A 25,000-nucleotide genomic window follows, 5' to 3' on the forward strand; every position below is an offset into this window, starting at 1 on the left:
ATGGAACAGTGCCCGGGACGCCGAGGTACAGAGGGTCAACACGATCAATGTCCACTGTTCTTACAACAAGACGCCTCCAATTATGATGAGGGTTTTACTCAACGGGATACCCGTCAACATGGAACTGGACACGGGGGCTAGTCAATCTCTCATGAGCGTCCAACAATTTGATCAGCTGTGGCCGCACAAAAGCAACAGACCAAAACTCACAAAGATAGACACCAAACTAAGGACTTATACCAAAGAAATCGTCCCAGCCCTTGGCAGCGCCATGCTCTCAGTCACACACAAAGGGACGGTGAACTGACTTCCCCTGTGGATTGTCCCCGGGGATCTCCCAGCACTGGTGGGGAGAAGCTGGCTAGCAGAATTTAATTGGAAATGGGATGATGTTCACGCCATGTCGTCAGAGGAACGGACCTCCTGCTCAACAGTTCTAAGTCGATTTGAACATCTCTTTCAGCCAGGTGTGGGCACCTTCAAAGGGGCTAAAGTTAGAATTTACATCACACAGGATGCCAGACCGGTCCATCACAAGGCTAGAGCTGTGCCTTATGTGATGAGAGAAAAGATTGAACATGAACTGGACCGGCTTCTGCGGGAAGGCATTATCTCACCCGTGGAATTCAGCGACTGGGCAAGTCCCATCGTCCCCGTCATGAAGCCTGATGGATCCGTGTGAATCTGTGGGGATTACAAATCTACCATAAACAGAGTCTCCCTACAGGACCTATTTGCCACGTTGGCTGGAGGAAAATTTTTCTCGAAACTAGATCTCACATCTGAGTAAATGACGCAAGAACTGACCGAAGGGTCTAAGCCACTCACCACCATCAACACACATCAATGTACAATCGATGCCCATTCGGCATCAGGTCGGCAGCTGCTATATTCCAGCGCAACATGGAGAGTCTGCTCAAGTCCATCCCGGGGACGGTTGTGTTTCAAGGTGACATACTCATCACGGGCAGGGACACCGACTCCCATCTGCGTCATTTGGAGGAAGTACTAAGTCAATTGGATCGGGTAGGCCTAAGAGTTAAGAAATCCAAGTGTCTGTTTCTCGCGCCTGGGCATTTTTGGGCAGAAGGATTGCCGCTGATGGAATCCGCCCAACAGAATCCAAAACAGAAGCAATTCGCCTGGCACCCAGGTCCCGGAATGTCTCAGAACTGCGGGCCTTACTCGGGCTACTCAATTACTTTGGGAACTTTATGCAGAACTTGAACACGCTGCTGGAGCCTCTCCACGTGCTACTCAGGAAGGGGAGGGATTGGTTTTGGGGGGACGCCCAGGAACGCGCCTTCAATAAGGCACTCAACCTTCTGTGTTCCAACAGTGTTTTAGCCTTTTTTGACCCAGGTAAAAAGTTAGTCCTTACATGTGATGTGTCAGTGTATGGGGTCGGGTGCGTTTTACAGCATGTCAATGGTGCGGGTAAATTGCAGCCCGTTGCTTATGCCTCCAGGTCACTTTCGCGGGCGGAGCGTGGGTACGGTATGGTAGAGAAGGAGGCGCTTGCGTGCGAGTACGGTGACAAAAAGATGCACCAATATCTTTTCGGCGCCAAGTTTGCTTTAGAAACCGACCACAAGCTCCTCACGTCCCTCCTATCCGAGAGCAAGGCAATAAACGCCAACGCCTCAGCGCGCATTCAGCGGTGGGCACTCATGCTGGCGTCCTACGACTACACAATAAGGCACAGACCAGGCTCAGACAACTGTGCCGACGCGCTCAGCAGGCTACCCCTGGCGACCACGGAAAGGTCCGACAAACAGGACTGTGAGATGGTCATGGCAATCGATGCCTTTGAGTCCACAGGTTCACCCAAATCAGAGCCTGGACGACCAGCGACCCCACGTTATCCTTAGTCAAATGATGTGTTTTAGCTGGTGACTGGGCAGAGGCTCGCGATGCCTGCCCCGAGGAGATCAAACCTTTCCATAGGCGCATGCATGAACTCTCACTACAGGCAGACTGCCTGATGTGGGGCAGCCGAGTAGTTATGCCCTTGCAAGGCAAAGAGGCGTTTGTCCAGGAGCTCCACCGTGAGCACCCGGGAATCGTCCTTATGAAGGCCATAGCCAGATCTCATGTCTGGTGGCCTGGCATTGACGCAGACTTGGAGCTCTGAGTCCGTCGGTGCACCATTTGTGCCCAACTCAGTAATACCCCCAGGGAGGCCTCCCTAAGCCCCTGGCCCTGGCCAACCAAACCGTGGTCGCAGGTGCATGTAGACTATGGGGGCCCATTCATGGGCAAAATGTTCCTCGTAGTCGTTGATGCATTTTCAAAATGGATCGAGTGCACCATTTTAAACTCGAGCACCACCTCCACCACTGTGGAGAGCCTTAGAACCATGTTTGCAATGCACGGCATTCCTGACATATTGGTCGGTGATAATGGTCCATGCTTCACCAGCGCAGAATTTCATGATTTTATAGTTGACTATGGTATAAATCACGTCAAGACGGCACCTTTCAAGCCAGCCTCCAATGGCCAGATGGAGCGAACAATGCAGATCATTAAACAAGGCATGCTTAGAATCCAAGGTCCGTCGCTGCAGAGCCGCCTGTCACGACTGCTGCTGGCATACAGATCTCGTCCTCATTCGTTGACTGGGGTTCCCCCCGCGCAACTATTGATGAAACGCACCTTAAAGACCAGGCTCTCGTTAATCCTCCCAGACATGCATGAAATTGTTGAGGCAAAGCGTCAAAAGCTAACTGAGTACCATGACCGAAATTCGAGGGGGAGGTGGAATGAGATAGGGGACAAAGTGTTTGTGCTAAACTATGGCCGGGGTCCCAAATGGCTTGCAGGGACAGTAACAGACAAAGAGGGAAACAGGCTACTGGTTGTACAAATGGACAATGGCCAAACCTGCCGGAGGCATGTAGACCAAGTAAAAAGTAGATTCACTGATAACACTGAAAAACCAGAGACAGACTACAATGTGGAACTCACACCACACCTGGTGGACAGACAGGTGGAACAACCTGAGGAAAGGGCAGTCTCAACAGACAGCCCAGGCGAGATACCAGCAATCATACTGAACGAAACAGACAGCCCAGGTGAGATACCAGCAATCACACCGAAAGAAAAACAGGCACCAAGGCAAACAACTGAACCACAACTAAGATGCTCCACGCGAGAGCGTAGACCACCTGAGAGACTGAATCTATAAAGACAATAAGACCTTGGGGGAGGGTGATGTCATGTATCTCACATTACTGTATATAACTGTATCTTACCAGGATATGACCTGTAACAATAAGCATACCTCACCACCAGGGGTGCACTTGCAGGAGACACTCTATACCTGTCCCACTGAGGTATATAAAGGGAAGTCTCAGGCAAGTGTGGCAATGGAGAGCTGGAATCAAAGGTGCAGGTCCTGAGTGACCTTGACTTCAGCACGTGTCTCGTGTAAGTCAGTACATTAGAGTCAGGACTTAACACTGCCTATGATGATGATGAAATAGCAGAGCAGGCTCGAGGGGCCGTATGGTCTACTCCTGCTCCTATTTCTTATGTTCTTATGTAACTGCCGAGCTGCTATCATTGACTGTCCGATTTCTGCCTGCTTGGTTTTAGGGGACGAGGAAAACAATGGCATTCGTTGCGATCCCAACGTGTCGATCGCGGGTGGTACAGTCACACTGTCCAAAGGTGTTGCCGTGGGGAGCATTGCGAGCTACAGTTGTCCCCTGGGCTTTTATCCGTATCCGACAACAAGCCGCAAATGCAGGAGCAACGGCCTTTGGAGTTCAATGAGAAGCTCTCGCCGACAGATCATTCACAACGCAGTGTGCAGAGGTGAAAGTCTCCATTTAATTCCTCCATTACCCCACCCCCTTTACGCAAACCATTGAATATTTATTAAAGCAAATGTTGGTCCCTCAGAGGTCGAGACCGGGGAATTAGTAATGGGAAACATGGAGATGGCAGAAACTCGGAACAAATATTTTGTATCAGTCTTTACGGTAGAGGACACTCACAATATCCCAACAGTGGATAGTCAAAGGGCTATGGGGGAAGGAACTTAACACAATCACAATCACTAAGGAGGTGGTACTCAGTAAGATAATGGGACTAAAGGCAGATACATCCTCTGGACCTGATGGCTTGCATCCTAGGGTCTTAAGAGAAGTAGCGGCAGGGATAGTGGATGCATTGGTTGTAATTTACCAAAATTCCCTGGATTCTGGGGCGGTCCCAGCAGATTGGAAAACTGCAAATGTAACGCCCCTATTTAAAAAAGGAGGCAGACAAAAAGCAGGAAACTATAGACTAGTTAGCCTAACATCTGTGGTTGGGAAAATGTTGGAGTCCATTATTAAAGAAGCAGTAGCAGGACATTTGGAAAAGCAAAATTCGATCAGGCAGAGTCAGCATGGATTTATGAAGGAGAAGTCATGTTTGACAAATTTGCTGGAATTCTTTGAGGATGTAATGAACAGGGTGGATAAAGGGGAACCAGTGGATGTGGTGTATTTGGACTTCCAGAAGACATTTGACAAGGTGCCACATAAAAGTTCACGGGGTTGGGGGTAATATATTAGCATGGATAGAGGATTGGCTAACTAACAGAAAACAGAGAGTCGGGATAAATGGTTCATTCTCGGGTTGGCAATCAGTAACTAATGGGGATCAGTGCTGGGACCTAAATTATATACAATCTATATTAATGACTTGGAAGAAGGGACTGAGTGTAACGTAGCCAAGTTTGCTGATGATACAAAGATGGGAGGAAAAGCAGCGTATGAGGAGGACACAAAAAGTCTGCAAAAGGACATAGACAGGCTAAGTGAGTGGGCAAAAATTTGGCAGATGGAGTATAATGTTGGAAAGTGTGAGGTCATGCAGTTTGGCAAAAAAAAATCAAAGAGCAACTTATTATTTAAATGGAGAAAGATTGCAAAGTGCTGCAGTACAGCGGGACCTGGGGGTACTTGTGCATGAAACACAAAAGGTTAGTATGCAGGTACAGCAAGTGATCAGGAAGGCCAATGGAATCTTGGCCTTTATTGCAAAGGGGATGGAGTATAAAAGCAGGGAAGTCTTGCTACAGTTATACAGGGTATTGGTGAGGCCACACCTGGAATACTGCGTGCAGTTTTGGTTTCCATATTTATGAAAGGATATACTTGCTTTGGAGGCAGTTCAGAGAAAGTTCACTCGGTTGATTCCAGGGATGAGGGGGTTGACTTATGAGGAAAGGTTGAGGAGGTTGGGCCTCTACACATAGGTATTCAGAAGAATGAGAGGTGATCTTATCAAAACGTGTAAGATTACGAGGGGGCTTGACAAGGTGGATGCAGAGAGGATGTTTCCACTGATGGGGGAGACTAGAACTAGGGGGCATAATCTTAGAATAAGGGGCCACCCATTTAAAACTGAGACGGGGAGAAATTTCTCCTCCAAAGGGTTGTAAATCTGTGGAATTCGCTGCCTCAGAGAGCTGTGGAAGCCGGGACATTGAATAAATTTAAGACAGAAATAGACAGTTTCTTAACCGATAAGGTAACAAGGGTTATGGGGAGCGGGCAGGGAAGTGGAGCTGAGTCCATGATCGGATCAGCCATGATCGTATTAAATGGCGGAGTAGGCTCGAGGGGCTGTATGGCCCACTCCTGCTCCTATTTCTTATGTTCTTATGTTCACACCGTTAAATGAGTTGAGAATATATGGTGCAGAGGAGAGTCATGGGGTGGATTTTTGAGAGTACCGTTATCTAGGCAAGCATATCAGCACATCAGTAACATTCGCGTCACACAAGTGCCAGGCAATGACCATTTCCAACAAGCGAGAGTCTAACCACAACTCCTCACATTCAACAGCAGCACCATCGTCAAATCCTCCGCCATCATTTTATTTATTCATTCCCGGGATGTGGGCGTGGCTTGAGAAGGTGGTGGTGAGCCGCCTTCTTGAACCGCTGCAGTCCGTGTGGTGAAGGTGCTCCCACAGTGCTGTTAGGGAGGGAGTTCCAGGATTGTGACCCAGCGACGATGAAGGAACAGCCGATATATTTCCAAGCCGGGATGGTGTGTGACTGGGAGGGGAACGTGGAGGTGGTGGTGTTCCCATGGACCTGCTGCCCTTGTCCTTCTAGGGGGCAGAGGTCCCGGGTTTGGGAGGTGCTGTTGAAGAAGCCTTGGCGAGTTGCTGCAATGCATCTTGTAGATGGTACACACCGCAGCCAGGGTGCGCCGGTGGTGGAGGGAGTGAATGTTTAAGGTGGTGGATGGGGTGTGAATCAAGCGGCTGCTTTGTCCTGGATGGTGTCGAGCTTCTCGAGTGTTGTTGGAGCTGCACTCATCCCGGCAAGTGGAGAGTATTCCATCAACATCCTGGAGGGTTGCCATTGACCAGAAACTTAAGTGGACCAACCACATAAATACTTTGGCAACAAGGCTGGGTCTGAGGCTGGGTTATTCTACCCAAAGCCTTTCCACCAAAGCCCCAAAGCCTTCCCACCATCTACAAGGCCCAAGTCAGGAGTGTGATGGAACACTCCCCACTTGCCTGGATGAGTGCAGCTCCAACAACACTCGAGAAGCTCGACACCATCCAGGACAAAGAAGCCGCTTGATCGACACGCTATCCACCACCTTCAACACTCACTCCCTCCACCACCGGCGCCCCCTGGCTGCAGTGTGCACCATCTACAAGATGCACTGCAGCAACTCACCAAGATGTCTTCGACAGCACCACTCGAACCCGGGAGAAGGTTAATGGGGCGATTGTGGATAAATAGTTCCCCCTTGTGGGTGAGACCTGATTAAGCGGGCATAAATATAAGATAGTCACTAACTGTTCAAATAAAGAATTTAGGAATAATTTCTTTACATGGTGAGTGGTAAGAATGTGGAACACAGTGCCACAGGGAGTGCGTGAGGTAGAGTGCATATAAGCCGAGATCTGGAGAAGTGGTTAGAGCCCTGGTGAGACCGCATTTGGAGTAGTGTGTGCAGTTTTTGTCCCCTTACCTAAGGAAGGATAGATTTGCCATAGAGGGAGTGCAGTGAAGGTGATTCCTGGGATGGGGGGATTGTCCTATGAGGAGAGATTGAGCAGACTAGGCCTGTATTCTCTCGAGTTTAGAAGAATGGGAGGTGATCTCAATGAAACATACAAAATTCTTACAGGGCTTGACAGGGTAGATACAGGGAGGATGTTTCCCCGCGCTGGGGAGTCTAGAACCAGGGGTCACAGTCTCAGAATCAGGGGTCGGCCATTTAGGACTGAGATGAGGAGAAACTTCTTCACTCAGAGGGTGGTGAATCGCTGGAATTCTCTGCCCCAGAGAGCTGTGTAGACTCAGTCGTTTAGAAACATAGAAACATAGAAAATAGGTGCAGGAGCAGGCCATTCAGCCCTTCTAGCCTGCACCGCCATTCAATGAGTTCATGGCTGAACATGAAACTTCAGTACCCCCTTCCTGCTTTCTCGCCATACCCCTTGATCCCCCGAGTAGTAAGGACTTCATCTAACTCCCTTTTGAATATATTTAGTGAATTGGCCTCAACTACTTTCTGTGGTAGAGAATTCCACAGGTTCACCACTCTCTGGGTGAAGAAGTTTCTCCTCATCTCGGTCCTAAATGGCTTCCCCCTTATCCTCAGACTGTGACCCCTGGTTCTGGAATTCCCCAACATTGGGAACATTCTTCCTGCATCTACCCTGTCTAAACCCGTCAGAATTTTAAACGTTTCCATGAGGTCCCCTCTCATTCTTCTAAACTCCAGTGAATACAAGCCCAGTTGATCCAGTCTTTCTTGATAGGTCAGCCCCGCCATCCCGGGAATCAGTCTGGTGAACCTTCGCTGCACTCCCGCAATAGCAAGAATGTCCTTCCTCAAGTTAGGAGACCAAAACTGTACACAATACTCCAGGTGTGGCCTCACCAAGGCCCTGTACAACTGTAGTAATACCTCCCAGCCCCTGTACTCAAATCCCCTCGCTATGAAGGCCAACATGCCATTTGCTTTCTTAACCGCCTGCTGTACCTGCATGCCAACCTTCAATGACTGATGTACCATGACACCCAGGTCTCGTTGCACCTCCCCTTTTCCTAATCTGTCACCATTCAGATAATAGTCTGTCTCTCTGTTTTTACCACCAAAGTGGATAACCTCACATTTATCCACATTATACTTCATCTGCCATGCATTTGCCCACTCACCTAACCTATCCAAGTCACTCTGCAGCCTCATAGCATCCTCCTCGCAGCTCACACTGCCACCCAACTTAGTGTCATCCGCAAATTTGGAGATACTACATTTAATCCCCTCGTCTAAATCATTAATGTACAATGTAAACAGCTGGGGCCCCAGCACAGAACCTTGCGGTACCCCACTAGTCACTGCCTGCCATTCTGAAAAGTACCCATTTACTCCTACTCTTTGCTTCCTGTCTGCCAACCAGTTCTCAATCCATGTCAGCACACTACCCCCAATCCCATGTGCTCTAACTTTGCACCTTAATCTCTTGTGTGGGACCTTGTCGAAAGCCTTCTGAAAGTCCAAATATACCACATCAACTGGTTCTCCCTTGTCCACTCTACTGGAAACATCCTCAAAAAATTCCAGAAGATTTGTCAAGCATAATTTTCCTTTCACAAATCCATGCTGACTTGGACCTATTAAGACAGTGATCGATAGATTTTTTGGATATTAAGGGAGTCAAAGGATATGGGGATCGGGCGGGAAAGTGGAGTTGAGGTCGATGATCAGCCGTGATCTCAGTGAATGGTGGAGCAGGCTCGAGGGGCCGAATGGTCGACTCCTGCTCCTAATTCTTATTTTAGCATTGTTAGTAAGTAGAGAAGGGAATAAAGGCATACGGGGAGGGGTAGGGGTAGGGAGGGAAGGGGTAATTCGAGTGGGAGGAGGCTCGTGTGGAGTATAAACTCTGGCATGGACCTGTACGGCTGTCTGGCCTGTTTCCTGTGCTATAAATTCGACACGAATCATTATCAAAGGCAGCAGGGAAGTCTTGCTACAGTTATACAGGGTATTGGTGAGGCCACACCTGGAACACTGCGTGCAGTTTTGGTTTCCCTATTTACGAAAGGATATACTTGCTTTGGAGGCAGTTCAGAGAAGGTTCACTCGGTTGATTCCGGGGATGAGGGGGTTGACTTATGAGGAAAGGTTGAGGAGGTTGGGCCTCTACTCATTGGAATTCAGAAGAATGAGAGGTGATCTTATCGAAACGTATCAGATTATGAGGGGGGCTTGACAAGGTGGATGCAGAGAGGATGTTTCCACTGATGGGGGAGACTAGAACTAGGGTGCATGATCTTAGGATAAGGGGCCGCCCATTTAAAACTGAGATGAGGAGGAATTTCTTCTCTCTGAGGGTTGTCAATCTGTGGAATTCACTGCCTCAGAGAGCTGTGGAGGCTGGGACAGTGAATAAATTTAAGACAGAAATAGACAGTTTCTTAACCGATAAGGGAATAAGGGGTTATGGGGAGCGGGCAGGGAAGTGGAGCTGAGCCATGATCGTATTAAATGGCGGAGCAGGCTCGAGGGGCCGTACGGCCTACTCCTGCTCCTAATTCTTATGTTCTTGTGTTCTTATGTTCTGTGCTATAGGTTCAATGTAAATCCTTACCAAAGGCTCCTACTTGCTTCATTTTCAGAATTCAAGTGCCCAGTGCCTACAATCGAGCAAGGAGCACTCTTTCCAATCAATGCCTCCTATGCCCCTGGTGATACAATCACCTTCGAGTGTTACGATGGGTACAGACTTCTGGGTTCGGCCAGCAGAACGTGTTTGATCAACGGACGGTGGAATGGGAATACTGCTGTGTGTGAGGATGGATGTAAGTAATGTCGGTTCTCAGGAGCAACGTGTGCGATTAGGAGCACGGGTCAGAAGAACATAAGAAACAGCGGTATAAGAAAAGCACTTTAGCCATCTCTTTTATTGTCTTGTTAGGGGTGGGCCTGGGGTAAAGTGTTGGACAGGACCATTTAAGCAATCAGGGCTGGTCCCAAACCGCAGTGCCCAATGGGTCGTTGAGTTCTTTGTCTCAACTCTTCGGTGATACCTCCCATCGGCCCAAGGTTGGAGTCAGACATGGCCGTTCTTGGCCTTCAGATGTTTGGAGCTGCCTGCTCTCAGTTAATTATGTCCCCGCTGTCCAAGTCTCTTTAGCCCTTAAACCCTTCCATTCCAACACCAGCCTGAAGAGACTTTCTGGTCTCGAGATATTTTCTTTCGATTCCCGATTCCTTACAAAGGGCGGCACTGAGTCCTGCTGTGTAACCTCCGGTCTCACGTCTTCTGCCCACTGGGACAGGAGTTGCTGCCACAATCACCGCGAGGCTGATGGCGCCCGTCGTTATTGACGCGCAAGTAACGCAGCGACCGACTTGCGAGAGACCATCAGCAGCAGGTCGAGGCCATAAACGGAGCGGTGAGTGGCGGCCATGGACAGCATGGTGGCGTGCTACTGCAGGGAGCGGCGCGAGCTGGTTCAGGAGGGCGACGGCAGCGAGGAGTGAGGTCAGTAAGATCCCGGTCGGTGATTGGAGCGCGGGCAGGTACAGCAGGAGCGGCGAGGTCAGGAGCGAAGGAGCGACGAGAGACTGGGGTGGGACGTGATCGGGGATCAGGAGGAGCGTGAGTTCGGGGCCCCAGAAGAGCCGAGGGGCAGCACGGGGCCCAGCCCACACTGCGATATGTGAGCGCACTGGGTCCGTGCAGCAGAGCAGGTCTCCAGCCGTCCTGGTTAACCCTTGCCACTGGATAAAGGCCGAGCTCTGTCAAGCCCCGTGTGGTGGCTGATGTGTGACGGTCACCACACGTTAAAACAATCCAGGCTCAGGCATCTTCCACCCTTCAATTGGAGTTCAGGCCTGGAATATCGGGCCCTCCATTGAAACATCTGGAAACTCTTTTTTTTGGTGTGGAAGTAAGTGATCCTCGCGTCGAGGGTCTGCCGATGATGAACACAGCAACATCAGACAAAGGGTAAACATGGTCATCCCAAAACTGCTGTCCAACATACAACACTAGCACCGTGAAAACATACTCTCACCGCCTGCCTCGCCAATAAAAAGGCATTGAACAGCGTGACGTTGCTGTATTTGCACATTAGATGCAAACTCATCATCATCATGGGCGGCCCCTGGAACCAGGAGGACTTGCTCCCACATGGGTTCACAGATGTAGAGGGACGTGATCGGGGCCCGGGAGAGACGTGAGTTCGGGGCCCCGGAAGAGCCCAGGGCCTGAACTGAACTCGCCTCAGAAAGTTAAGTCTCATCCATCCCAGTCTAAGAACCCCTTTTGACAGCGTGATAACTGTGTATCACTGTCAATCAACCTATCTAGCTGAAAATAAACTCTTGCAAACGCGCACTCTCATTCTGTCGGGTTTTAATTGTTGTTGGAGGTTTCAGAATACAAAAATTTAAATTTTACATTTTTTTTGTTGCTTTTCCGTTCTGTCTGGTTTTTTTTCTCTCTTAATCCAATCTTTCTTCCCCTCTTTTTATTTCTCGTTCTGTACCTGATTTGACATTGAATCCTCATCACAGGCAGCCCCTCGGAATCGAGGAAGACTTGCTTCCACTCTTAACGTGAGTTCTCGGGTGGCTGAACAGTCCAATCCGAGAACCACAGTCCCTGTCACAGGTGGGACAGATAGTGGTTGAGGGAAGGGGAGGGTGGGACAGGTTTGCCGCACGCTCCTTCCGCTGCCTGCGCTTGCTTTCTGCATGCTCTCGGCGACGAGACTCGAGGTGCTCAGCGCCCTCCCGGGTGCACTTCCTCCACTTAGGGTGGTCTTTGGCCAGGGACTCCCAGGTGTCGGTGGGGATGTTGCACTTTATCAGGGAGGCTTTGAGGGTGTCCCTGTAACGTTTCCTCTGCCCACCTTTGGCTCGTTTGCCGTGAAGGAGTTCTGTGTAGAGCGCTTGCTTTGGGAGTCTCGTGTCTGGCATGTGAACAATGTGGACCATTTCCCATACCTCGGGATCCTCTTATCGACAAGGACAGACATCGATGACATTGATGATGATGGTGATGTGTATAATGTATATTTGCACCATATTTGAGTTGTATATTTGACCCCTCCACGGTCCCTAAATTGTCAGACTGCTTGTCCGACATTCAGTTCTGGATGAGCATAAATTTTCTTCAATTGAATAGTGGGAAGACCAAAGCCATTGTTTTCAGTCCCCACCACAATCTCCGTTCTCTAGACACTGACTCTAACCCTCTCCCCAACTCCTGTCTGAGGCTGAACCAGATTGTTCACAACCTCGGTGTTGTATCTGACCCTGAAATGAGCTATCGACCACACATCCGCGGCATAACTAAGACCACCTATTTCTGTCATGTATCTCACACTACTGTACATAACTGTATCTTACCATGCTATACATGACTGTAACTAGAGAGGACCTGTAACCACAAGCTTACCTTACCACCAGGGGTGCACTTGCAGGAGACACTGGATACCTGCCCCAGACAGGTATATAAGGACAGGTCTCAGGCAAGTGTGGCACTCGAGAGCTGTGTAATAAAGGTGCAGGTCTAGAGTGACCTTGACTTCACTACATGCCTCGTGTGAATCTGTACTGCAGGGTCAGGACTTTACAGTGGCGACGAGTTACGGGATTACAGAATCCACAGAATGGCGACCAACGGCTCAGATGAAAAGTACAATGCGGGAGACAATTGGGAGGACTTTATAGAAAGGCTCCAGCAAAGCTTTGTAACCAAAGACTGGTTAGGCGACGATAAGGCAGACAAGAGAAGAGCCCATCTCTTGACCAGCTGTGGCTTGAAAACATACGCTTTAATGAAGGACCTGCTGGCACCCGGGAAACCAGCAAACAAGTCGTTTGAAGAATTGAGCACACTGGTAAGAGACCACCTGAAGCCAGCGAGCAGCCTACACATGGCCCGACACAGGTTCTACAACTACAGACGCTGTGTGGGCCAGAGCATACCCGACTTCGTGGCGGAACTTCGGAGGTTGGCTAGTTTATGTGAGTTCTCCGATGAACTAAGGAGAGAAGTACTGAGAGACTTTTTTATTGAAGGAATAGGCCATGCAGGCATATTCCGAAAGCTCATAGAGACCAAGAACTTGACCCTAGTGGCAGCAGCACTGGTCGCACAGACATTCTTGGCAGGAGAAGAAGAAACGAGGTTGATCTACACTGCGGGTACGACAACTAACGAAACATCGGAACAAGGGGTTCACAGAGTGAAACAAGAGGCTACCCCCACACACAGACAAAGGCAGGAGAACAGGCCCTCAACAGCAGGCAGTGGTGCCAGGAGCCATCAAGGGTCACAGGAACGGCCATTTACACCTCATCAACCCACAATGCGAGCAATCAACTACAGACTGAGAGAAGCTCAAGAGAGATCAGCCAGGCGCAGCTCATCCTTCGGAAACAATGGAAGCGGTCTGTGCTGGAGATGTGGGGGAAGGCCATCAACAAGGGGGTGTCGATTTCAGCAGGCTGTTTGCAGAAACTGCGACTATACAGGGCATTTGGCTCGCATGTGCAGAAAAACGGCAGCTCGGCTGCTATACGAATCGGAAGGGTCGGAAAGCGGACCAGAAGACGGTGGGGACAGTACCCGGGTCACCGAGGTACAGAGGGTCAACACGATCAATGGCCACTGCTCTTACAACAAGACGCCTCCAATTATGGTGAGGGTCCTACTCAACAGGATACCCGTCAACATGGAACTGGACACGGGAGCGAGTCAATCTCTCATGAGCGCTCAACAATTTGAACAGCTGTGGCCGCACAAAAGAGACAGACCCAAACTCACAAGGGTCGACACCAAACTAAGGACCTATACCAAAGAAATCGTACCAGTCCTCGGCAGCGCCATGCTCTCTGTCACAAACAAAGGGACAGTGAACCGACTTCCCCTGTGGATTGTCCCCGGAGATCTCCCAGCACTGCTGGGGAGAAGCTGGCTGGCAAAACTAAACTGGAAATGGGATGATGTCCATGCCATGTCATCAGAGGAACGGACCTCCTGCTCAACAGTTATAAAGCAATTTGAACATCTCTTTCAGCCAGGTATGGGCACTTTCAAAGGGGCCAAAGTCAAAATCTATATCACACAGGTTGCTAGACTGGTCCATCACAAGGCCAGAGCTGTGCTCTATGTGATGAGGGAAAAGATTGAACATGAACTGGACAGGCTTCTGCGGGAAGGCATTATCTCACCCGTGGAATTTAGCGACTGGGCAAGTCCCATCGTCCCAGTCATGAAGCCTGATGGATACGTACGAATCTGTGGGGACTACAAATCTACCATAAACAGAGTCTCCCTACAGGACCAGTACCCACTGCCCAGAGCGGAGGACCTATTTGCCACATTGGCTGGAGGAAAACTTTTCTCAAAATTAGACCTCACATCTGCGTATATGATGCAAGAACTGACTGAAGAGTCTAAGCTACTCACCACCATCAACACACATCGAGGCCTTTTCATTGTCAATCGATGCCCATTCAGCATCAGGTCGGCAGCTGCTATATTCCAGCGCAACATGGAGAGTCTGCTCAAGTCCATCCCGGGGACGGTTGTATTTCAAGACGACATACTTATTACGGGCAGGGACACCGACTCCCATCTCCGCAATTTGGAGGAAGTACTAAAGCAGTTGGATCGGGTAGGCCTAAGAGTTAAGAAATCCAAGTGCCTGTTTCTCGCGCCCGAAGTTGAGTTTTTGGGCAGAAGGATTGCCGCTGATGGAATACGCCCAACAGAGTCCAAAACCGAAGCAATTCGCCTGGCACCCAGGCCCCGGAATGTCTCAGAACTGCGCGCCTTTCTCATTTGCCATTCATGGGCAAAATGTTCCTCGTAGTTGTAGATGCATTTTCAAAGTGGATCGAATGCACCATTTTAAACTCGAGCACCACCTCCACCACTGTGGAGAGCCTTGGAACTATGTTCGCAATGCACGGCATTCCTGACATATTGGTCAGTGACAATGGTCCGTGCTTCACCAGCGCAGAATTCCAAGATTTTATCAGTGACCATGGCATAAATCACGTTAAGTCGGCACCGTTCAAGCCGGCCTCCAACGGCCAGGCGGAGCGAACAGTGCAGATCATTAAACAAGGCATGCTCAGAATCCAAGGTCCCACGCTGCAGGGTCGCCTGTCGCGACTGCTGCTGGAATAATATCTCGCCGGATTCATTGACTGGTGTTCCCCGCGCGCAACTATTGATGAAACGGACCTTAAAGACAAGGCTCTCATTAATCCTCCCAGACGTGCATGAAATTGTTGAGGCAAAGCGCCATAAGCTGACTGAGTACCATGACTGAAATTCGAGGGGGAGGTGGAATGAGAAAGGGGACAAAGTGTTTGTGCTAAACTATGGCAGGGGTCCCAAATGGCTTGCAGGGAGAGTAACAGGCAAGGAAGGAGACAGGCTACTGGTAGTACAAATGGACAATGGCCAAACCTGCCGGAGGCATGTAGACCAAGTCAAAAGTAGATTTACCAACAACACTAGCAAGGCAAACAACTGAACCACAACTAAGATGCTCCACGCGAGAGCGTAGACCTCCTGAGAGACTGAACCTATAAAGACAATAAGACCTTGGGGGAGGGTGATGTCATGTATCTCACACTACTGTACATAACTGTATCTTACCATGCTACACATGACTGTACCTCGAGATGACCTGTAACCACAAGCTTACCTTACCACCAGGAGTCCCAGACAGGTATATAAGGACAGGTCTCAGCCAAGTGTGGCTTTCGAGAGCTGTGTAAAAAAGGAGTAGGTCCAGAGTGACCTTGACTTCAGTCTGTGCCTCGTGTGAATCTGTACTGCAGGGTAAGGACGTTACAATTTCCACCTCCGTAACATCGCCCGTCACCGCTCCCTGCCTCAGCTCATCCGCTGCTGAAGCCCTCATCCGTGCCTTTGTTACCTCGAGACTTGACCATTCCAACGCACTCCTGGCTGGCCTCCCACATTCCACTCTCCGTAAACCAGAGGTGATCCAACACTCGGGACAGGAGCCCGTATCCTAACTTGCACCGAGTCCCGCTCACCCATCAACCCCTGTGATGGACATCGGTGGCGTGGGTGCTATATACATTTGACCAACTTCCCCCCCCCCGCTTTTCCTCTTGCAGTGGACACCTGTCCAAACCCCGGCAGTCCGGCGGGGAGCGTGAAATCCGGCAATAACTACGGCGTGGACGACAAGGTCAGGTACCTGTGCCGCGACGATCTGGTTCTGATTGGCTCGTCGGAGAGAACCTGCCTGGAGTCGGGAAAATGGACGGGCTCGGAACCAAGCTGTCAGCGTGAGTGAGCGCGAGATGGAGATACACGGGGCGCTAATTCTCAATTGTTGCACGGAGTTAAGAACATAAGAAATAGGAGCAGGAGTCGGCCATACGGCCCCTCGAGCCTGCTCTGCCATTTAATATGAACATGGCTGATCAGATCATGGACTCAGGTCCACTTCCCTGCCCGCTCCCCATAACCCCTTAATCCCTTGTCGGTTCAGAAACTGTCTATCTCTGTCTTAAATATATTCAATGTCCCGGCTTCCACAGCTCTCTGAGGCAGCGAATTCCACAGATTTACAACCCTCAGAGAAGAAATTTCTCCTCATCTCAGTTTTAAATGGGTGGCCCATTATTCTAAGATCATGCCCTCTAGTTCTAGTCTCCCCCATCAGTGGAAACATCCTCTCTGCATCCACCGTGTCAAGCCCCCTCATAATCTGATACGTTTCGATAAGATCCCCTCTCATTCTTCTGAATTCCAATGAGTAGAGGCCCAACCTCCTCAACCTTTCCTCATAAGTCAACCCCCTCATCCCCGGAATCAACCTTGTGAACCTTCTCTGAACTGCCTCTAAAGCAAGTATATCCTTTCGTAAATATGGAAACCAAAACTGCACGCAGTACTCCAGGTGTGGCCTCACCAATACCCTGTATAACCGTAGCAAGACTTCCCTGCTTTTATACTCCATCCCCTTTGCAATAAAGGCCAAGATTCCATTGGCCTTCCTGATCACTTGCTGTACCTGCATACTAACCTTTTGTGTTTCATGCACAAGTACCCCCAGGTCCCGCTGTACTGCAGCACTTTGCAATCTTTCTCCATTTAAATAATGATCAATATTGACCCAAAATGTAAAATTGGATCCATTTCTGCCACTATATAAATAAAAGTTATTGTTGTTGCTTAATTTCCAAGCTGCCAAATCCTTTACAGCCAATGAAGTGTAGTCACTGTTGTCATAAAGGAAACGCGGCAGCCAATTTACGCACAGCAAGCTCCCACACACAGTAATGAGATAATGATCAGATAATGTGTTTTTTTGTTATGTTGGTTGAGGAATAAATATTGGCCCCAGGACACCGGGGATAACTCCCCTGCTCTTCTTCGAAATAGTGACCATAGGGTCTTTTACATCCAACTGAGAGCAGACGGGGCCTCGGTTTAACATCACATCCGGCAGACGGCACCTCTGACAGTGCGGCACTCCCTCAGTACACCCCCTCCGACAGTGCGGCGCTCCCTCAGTACTGCCCCTCTGACAGTGTGGCGCTCCCTCAGTACTGCCCCTCTGACAGTGCGGCGCTCCCTCAGTACTGCCCCTCCGACAGTGCGGCGCTCCCTCAGTACTGCCCCTCCGACAGTGCGGCGCTCCCTCAGTACTGCCCCTCCGACAGTGCGGCACTCCCTCAGTACTGCCCCTCCGACAGTGAGAGACACAGGGGAGAGAGAGTGAGAGATGGGGGTGGGAGAGAGAGACACGGGGGGAGAGAGAGAGACACGGGGAGAGAGAGAGAGAGAGACATGGGGGGGACGGGGAGAGAGAGAGAGAGACAAGGGGGTGGGGAGAGAGACATGGGGGAGAGAGAGAGAGAGATTGGGGAGAGAGAGAGATTGGGGAGAGAGAGAGACAAGGGGGGAGAGAGAGAGGCACTGGGGGAGAGAGAGAGACACTGGGGGAGAGAAAGAGACACGGGGGAGAGAGAGAGAGACACACGGGGAGAAAGAAAGAGAGACAGGGGGAGAGAGAGAGAGAGAGACAGAGGAGAGAGAGAGACAGGGGAGAGAGAGCGAGACACGGGGGCGAGAGAGAGACACAGGGGAGAGAGAGAGAGACACAGGGGAGAGAGAGAGACACAGGGGAGAGAGAGAGAGACACTGGGGGAGAGAGAGAGAGACACACACAGGGGGAGAGAGAGAGACATAGGGGAGAGAGAGAGAGAGACACAGGGGGAGAGAGAGAGACACTGGGGGAGAGAGAGAGACACACGGTGAGAAAGAGAGAGACATGGGGGGAGAGAGAGAGAGACATGGGGGGGAGAGAGAGAGAGACACGGGGGAGAGAGAGAGACACAGGGGGGGAGAGAGAGAGACACACAGGGGAGAGAGAGTGAGAGATGGGGGGGAGAGAGAGACACGGGGAGAGAGAGAGAAACATGAGGGGGGAGAGAGAGAAAGACACGGGGAGGGGAGAGAGAGACATGGGGGAGAGAGAGAGAGAGATGGAGGAGAGAGAGAGAGATTGGGGAGAGAGAGAGAGACAAGGGGGGGAGAGCGAGAGACATGGGGAGAGAGAGAGAGATGGGGGAGAGAGAGAGAAATTGGGGAGAGAGAGAGACACAAGGGGGGAGAGAGAGAGACATGGGGAGAGAGAGAGAGACTGGGGGAGAGAGAGAGACACTGGGGGAGAGAGAGAGAAATGGGGGGAGAGAGAGAGAGAGACACGGGGGGAGAGAGAGGGACACTGGGGGAGAGAGAGAGACTGGGGGAGAGAGAGAGACACTGGGGGAGAGAGAGAGAAATGGGGGGAGAGAGAGAGAGACACGGGGGGAGAGAGAGGGACACTGGGGGAGAGAGAGAGACATGGGGGGAGAGAGAGAGAGACACGGGGGAGAGAGAGAGAGACACGGGGGGAGAGAGAGAGAGAGAGAGACACAGGGGGAGCGAGTGAGAGACATGGGGGAGAGAGAGACACAGGGGGAGAGAAAGACACACAGCGGGAGAGAGACAGAGACACGGGGAGAGAGAGAGAGACACAGGGGGAGAGAGAGAGAGAGAGACACAGGGGGAGAGAGAGAGAGAGAGACATAGGGGGAGAGAGAGAGAGAGAGACATAGAGGGAGAGAGAGAGAGACAGACACGGGGGAAGAGAGAGAGAGAGAGAGACACGGGGAGGGGGGGGAGAGAGCGGCACTGGGGGGTGAGAGAGAGAGAGAGAGACACGGGGGAGAGTGAGAAAGAGAGAGACATGGGGGAGAGAGAGTGAGAGAGAGAGAGACATGGGGGAGAGAGAGAGAAAGACATGGGGAGGAGAGACACGAGGGGAGGGAGAGAAAGACGGAGGGAGAGAGAGAGAGACACGGGGGGGGGAGAGAGAGAGAGAGAGAGAGACACGGGGAGAGTGAGAAAGAGAGAGACATGGGGGAGAGAGAGTGAGAGAGAGAGAGACACGGGGGAGAGAGAGAGAAAGACACGGGGAGGAGAGACATGAGGGGAGGGAGAAAAAGACGGAGGGAGAGAGAGAGAGACACGGGGGAGAGAGAGAGAAAGACACGGGGAGGAGAGACACGAGGGGAGGGAGAGAAAGACGGGGGGGAGAGAGAGAGAGACACGGGGGGGGAGAGAGAGAGAGACACGAAGGGGTGAGAGAGAGAGATATGGGGTGTCAGGGACTTGGGCTGGGGTTCGGGGACAGGGGTTCGGAGTCTTTTGCTGGGAACACGACCATCTCCGTGAAGTCAGAATGGCTCGAATTGCGCTTTGCAAAGTCACTCGGAACGTGGGCTGGGCGATTCCCAATGAGGCACTCCAGAGAAACCTGTGGGTGTGGCTTATCCTCAAAGGGGACCAATCATCAATCAGGTCATGTGATAACGGCGAGCCAATCGGCCAGAGACACGGTGTGAATAAATGGCCGCCTTGCCAACAATGGCCGCCTTGCCAACGGCGCCCACGGGCCAGGAATGGATTGTACAAAAACATGACGGGTGGATGGGGCTGAGATACGGTCACGATCCCACTGAATGGGCTCGAAGTGCTGAGCGGCCTCTCCTATGTTCCTACGTTCCTCCTGACCCGCTTCTAATTTGACCTATTTCCCGTTTCAGATGAACGTTCCTTCGACCTGCCAGAAGAAGTGGCCGCTCGTTTCTCTGCGTCATTTACACACTTCTTGGGCGAGGTGTTGGAGAAAAAAGATGGTGAGTGGCTCGGTCTTGTTCTCGCGACGGTCTGTGTCAGGCGGAGCACCTTGACGCACTTCGCGTCCAGATCTCGCGGCGGCAGATTCACCAGCATCATCACAGGCAGTCCCTCGCCATCGAGGAAGACTTGCTTCCAATCTTAACATGAGTCCTTTGGTGGCTGAACAGTCCGATACATTTCTGTAGATATGTAAAGAGAAAAAGGTTAGTAAAGACAAACGTAGGTCCCCTGCAGTCAGAATCAGGGGAAGTCATAACGGGGAACAAAGAAATGGCGGACCAATTGAACAAGTACTTTGGTTCGGTATTCACTGAGGAGGATACAAACAACCTTCCGGATATAAAAGGGGTCAGAGGGTCTAGTCAGAAGGAGGAACTGAGGGAAATCCTTATTAGTCGGGAAATTGTGTTGGGGAAATTGATGGGATTGAAGGCCGATAAATCCCCAGGGTCTGATAGTCTGCATCCCAGAGTACTTAAGGAGGTGGCCTTGGAAATAGCGGATGCATTGACAGTCATTTTCCAACATTCCATTGACTCTGGATCAGTTCCTATGGAGTGGAGGGTAGCCAATGTAACCCCACTTTTTAAAAAAGGAGGGAGAGAGAAAACAGGGAATTATAGACCGGTCAGCCTGACATCGGTAGTGGGTAAAATGATGGAATCAATTATTAAGGATTTCATAGCAGTGCATTTGGAAAGAGGTAACATGATAGGTCCAAGTCAGCATGGATTTGTGAAAGGGAAATCATGCTTGACAAATCTTCTGGAATTTTTTGAGGATGTTTCCAGTAGAGTGGACAAGGGAGAACCAGTTGATGTGGTACATTTGGACTTTCAGAAGGCTTTCGACAAGGTCCCACACAAGAGATTAATGTGCAAAGTTAAAGCACATGGGATTGGGGGTAGTGTGCTGACATGGATTGAGAACTGGTTGTCAGACAGGAAGCAAAGAGTAGGAGTAAATGGGAACTTTTCAGAATGGCAGGCAGTGACTAGTGGGGTACCGCAAGGTTCTGTGCTGGGGCCCCAGCTGTTTACATTGTACATTAATGATTTAGACGAGGGGATTAAATGTAGTATCTCCAAATTTGCGGATGACACTAAGTTGGGTGGCAGTGTGAGCTGCGAGAAGGATGCAGAGTGACTTGGATAGGTTAGGTAAGTGGGCAAATGCATGGCAGATGAAGTATAATGTGGATAAATGTGAGGTTATCCACTTTGGTGGTAAAAACAGGGAGACAGACTATTATCTGAATGGTGACAGATTAGGAAAAGGGGAGGTGCAACAAGACCTGGGTGTCATGGTACATCAGTCATTGAAGGTTGGCATGCAGGTACAGCAGGCGGTTAAGAAAGCAAATGGCATGTTGGCCTTCATAGCGAGGGGATTTGAGTACAGGGGCAGGGAGGTGTTGCTACAGTTGTATAGGGCCTTGGTGAGGCCACACCTGGAGTACTGTGTCTCCTAACCTGAGGAAGGACATTCTTGCTATTGAGGGAGTGCAGCGAAGGTTCACCAGACTGATTCCCGGGATGGCGGGACTGACCAATCAAGAAAGACTGGATCAACTGGGCTTGTATTCACTGGAGTTCAGAAGAATGAGAGGGGACCTCATAGAAACGTTTAAAATTCTGACGGGGTTAGACAGGTTAGATGCAGGAAGAATGTTCCCAATGTTGGGGAAGTCCAAAACCAGGGGACACAGTCTAAGGATAAGGGGGAAGCCATTTAGGACCGAGATGAGGAGGAATTTCTTCACCCAGAGAGTGGTGAACCTGTGGAATTCTCTACCACAGAAAGTTGTTGAGGCCAATTCACTAAATATATTCAAAAAGGAGTTAGATGAAGTCCTTACTACTAGGGGGATCAAGGGGTATGGTGAGAAAGCAGGAATGGGGTACTGAAGTTGCATGTTCAGCCATGAACTCATTGAATGGCGGTGCAGGCTAGAAGGGCCGAATGGCCTACTCCTGCACCTATTTTCTATGTTTCTATGTCTATGATACGGGAACCACAGACCCTGTCACAGGTGGGACAGGTAGTCTTTGAAGGAAAGAACATAAGAACATAAGAAATAGGAGCAGGAGTAGGCCATACGGCCCCTCGAGCCTGCTCCACCATTTAATACGATCATGGCTGATCTGATCATGGACTCAGCTCCACTTCCCTGCCCGCTCCCTTATTCCCTTATCGGTTAAGAAACTGTCTATTTCTGTCTTAAATTTATTCAATGTCCCGGCTTCCACAGCTCTTTGAGGCAGCGAATTCCACAGATTTACAACCCTCTGAGAGAAGCAATTCCTCCTCACCTCAGTTTTAAATGGGTGGCCCCTTATTCTAAGACCATGCCCCCTAGTTCTAGTCTCCCCCATCAGTGGAAACATCCTCTCTGCATCCACCTTGTCAAGCCCCCTCATAATCTGATACGTTTCGATAAGATCACCTCTCATTCTTCTGAATTCCAATGAGTAGAGGCCCAACCTCCTCAAACTTTCCTCATAAGTCAACTCCCTCATCTCCGGAATCAACCGAGTGAACCTTCTCTGGACTGCCTCCAAAGCAAGTATATCCTTTCATAAATATGGAAACCAAAACTGCACGCAGTACTCCAGGTGTGGCCTCACCAATACCCTGTATAACTGTAGCAAGACTTCCCTGCTTTTATATCTGATCAGCCATGATCGTATTAAATGGTGGAGCAGGCTCGAGGGGCCGAATGGCCTACTCCTGCTCCTATTTCTTATGTTCTTGTGATCTTATGATATAATACTATAGGAGAGGGTAAGATAGCATACTGTCAGATATAATACTCCAGGAGAGGATATGATAACATATAATATATAGGATATAATATAAAGTTAGTTAAAGTTAATATAAAGTTATAGGATATCATGTAAAGAATATAAAGTTAGTATGCAGGTACAGCAATTAATCAGGAAGGCCAATGGTATCTTGCCTCTACTACAAGGAGGATGGAGTATAAAAGCAGGGAAGTCTTGCTACAGTTATACAGGGTATAGGTGAGGCCACACCTGGAATACTGCGTGCAGTTTTGGTTTCCATGTTTACCAAAGGATATACTTGCTTTGGAGGCAGTTCAGAGAAGGTTCACTCAGTTGATTCCGGGGATGAGGGGGTTGACTTATGAGGAAAGGTTGAGGAGGTTGGGCCTTTACTCATTGGAATTCAGAAGAATGAGAGGTGATCTTATCGAAACGTATCAGATTACGAGGGGGCTCGACAAGGTGGATGCAGAGAGGATGTTTCCACTGATGGGGGAGACTAGAACTAGGGGGCATGGTCTTAGAATAAGGGGCCGCCCATTTAAAACTGAGATGAGGAGGAATTTCTTCTCTTGGAGGGTTGTAAATCTGTGGAATTCACTGCCTCAGAGAGCTGTGGGAGCTGGGACATTGAATATATTGAAGGTGATGTTTGAGCGATAAGGGAGTGAAGGGTTATGGGGAGCGGGCGGGGAAGTGGAGCTGAGTCCATGATCGGATCAGCCATGATCGTATTAAATGGCGGAGCAGGCTCGACGGGCCATATGGCCGACTCCTGCTCCTATTTCTTTTGTATAATACGATAGGAGAGAATAAGATCATCATCATCATCATAGGCCGTCCCTCAGAATCGAGGAAGACTTGCTTCCACTCTAAGAATGAGTCCTTAGGTGGCTGAACAGTCCAATACGGGAACCACAGTCCCTGTCACAGGTGGGACAGACAGTGGTTGAGGGAAGGGGAGGGTGGGACTGGTTTGCCGCACGCTCCTTCCGCTGCCTGCGCTTGCTTTCTGCATGCTCTCGGCGACAAGACTCGAGGTGCTCAGCGCCCTCCCGGATGCACTTCCTCCACTTAGGGTGGTCTTTGGCCACGGTTACCCCAGGTGTCAGTGGGGATGTCGCACTTTATCAGGGAGGCTTTGAGGGTGTCCCTGTAACGTTTCCTCTGTCCACCTTTGGCTCGTTTGCCATGAAGGAGTCCCGAGTAGAGCGCTTGCTTTGGGAGTCTCGTGTCGGGGTCATGCGGACAATGTGACCTGCCCAGCAGAGCTGATCAAGTGTGGTCAGTGCTTCGATGCTGGGGATGTTGGCCTGGTCGAGGACGCTAACGTTGGTGCGTCTGTCCTCCCAGGGGATTTGCAGGATCTTGTGGAGACATCGTTGCTGGTATTTCTCCCGAATAAGATAGCATACTGTAGGATATAATATTATAGAAGAGGAGGATAAGATAGTATACTGTCAGAATTGAATGCATAGAGACCTATGCTCCCTTTATATTGGTGGGTTGCCTTTAATGAAGTGCCCAGCTTGGTGAATAGTCTGCAGTATCAACGAGCTGTTGAGATAAAAGTTCACTGGGTTGGGGGTAATATATTAGCATGGATAGAGGATTGGCTAACTAACAGAAAACAGAGAGTCGGGATAAATGGTTCATTCTCGGGTTGGCAATCAGTAACTAGTGGGGTGCCACAGGGATCAGTGCTGGGACCCCAACTATTTACAATCTATATTAATGACTTAGAAGAAGGGACCGAGTGTAACGTAGCCAAGTTTGCTGATGATACAAAGATGGGAGGAAAAGCAATGTGTGAGGAGGACACAAAAAATCTGCAAAAGGACATAGACAGGCTAAGTGAGTGGGCAAAAATTTGGCAGATGGAGCATAATGTTGGAAAGTGTGAGGTCATGCACTTTGGCAGAAGAAAAATCAAAGAGCAAGTTATTATTTAAATGGAGAAAGATTGCAAA

The 25,000-nt window shown here is 50.0% G+C and overlaps 1 protein-coding gene across 1 annotated transcript in view; it reads left to right on the forward strand.

The window, feature by feature from the left end:
* The window catches only part of LOC139230625 (complement C2-like), a 91,546-nt gene that overhangs the window by 5,600 nt on the left and 60,946 nt on the right, over nucleotides 1–25,000 (forward strand). Inside the window, exons 2-5 of the mRNA XM_070862441.1 lie at nucleotides 3,598–3,819; nucleotides 9,656–9,838; nucleotides 16,161–16,334; nucleotides 20,148–20,244. Of these exons, the coding sequence (XP_070718542.1) occupies nucleotides 3,598–3,819; nucleotides 9,656–9,838; nucleotides 16,161–16,334; nucleotides 20,148–20,244 (676 nt within the window). The remainder of the gene's footprint in view (nucleotides 1–3,597; nucleotides 3,820–9,655; nucleotides 9,839–16,160; nucleotides 16,335–20,147; nucleotides 20,245–25,000) is intronic.

This window comes from Pristiophorus japonicus, chromosome 19 (assembly GCF_044704955.1).
Source record: "Pristiophorus japonicus isolate sPriJap1 chromosome 19, sPriJap1.hap1, whole genome shotgun sequence".
NCBI lineage: Eukaryota > Metazoa > Chordata > Chondrichthyes > Pristiophoridae > Pristiophorus > Pristiophorus japonicus.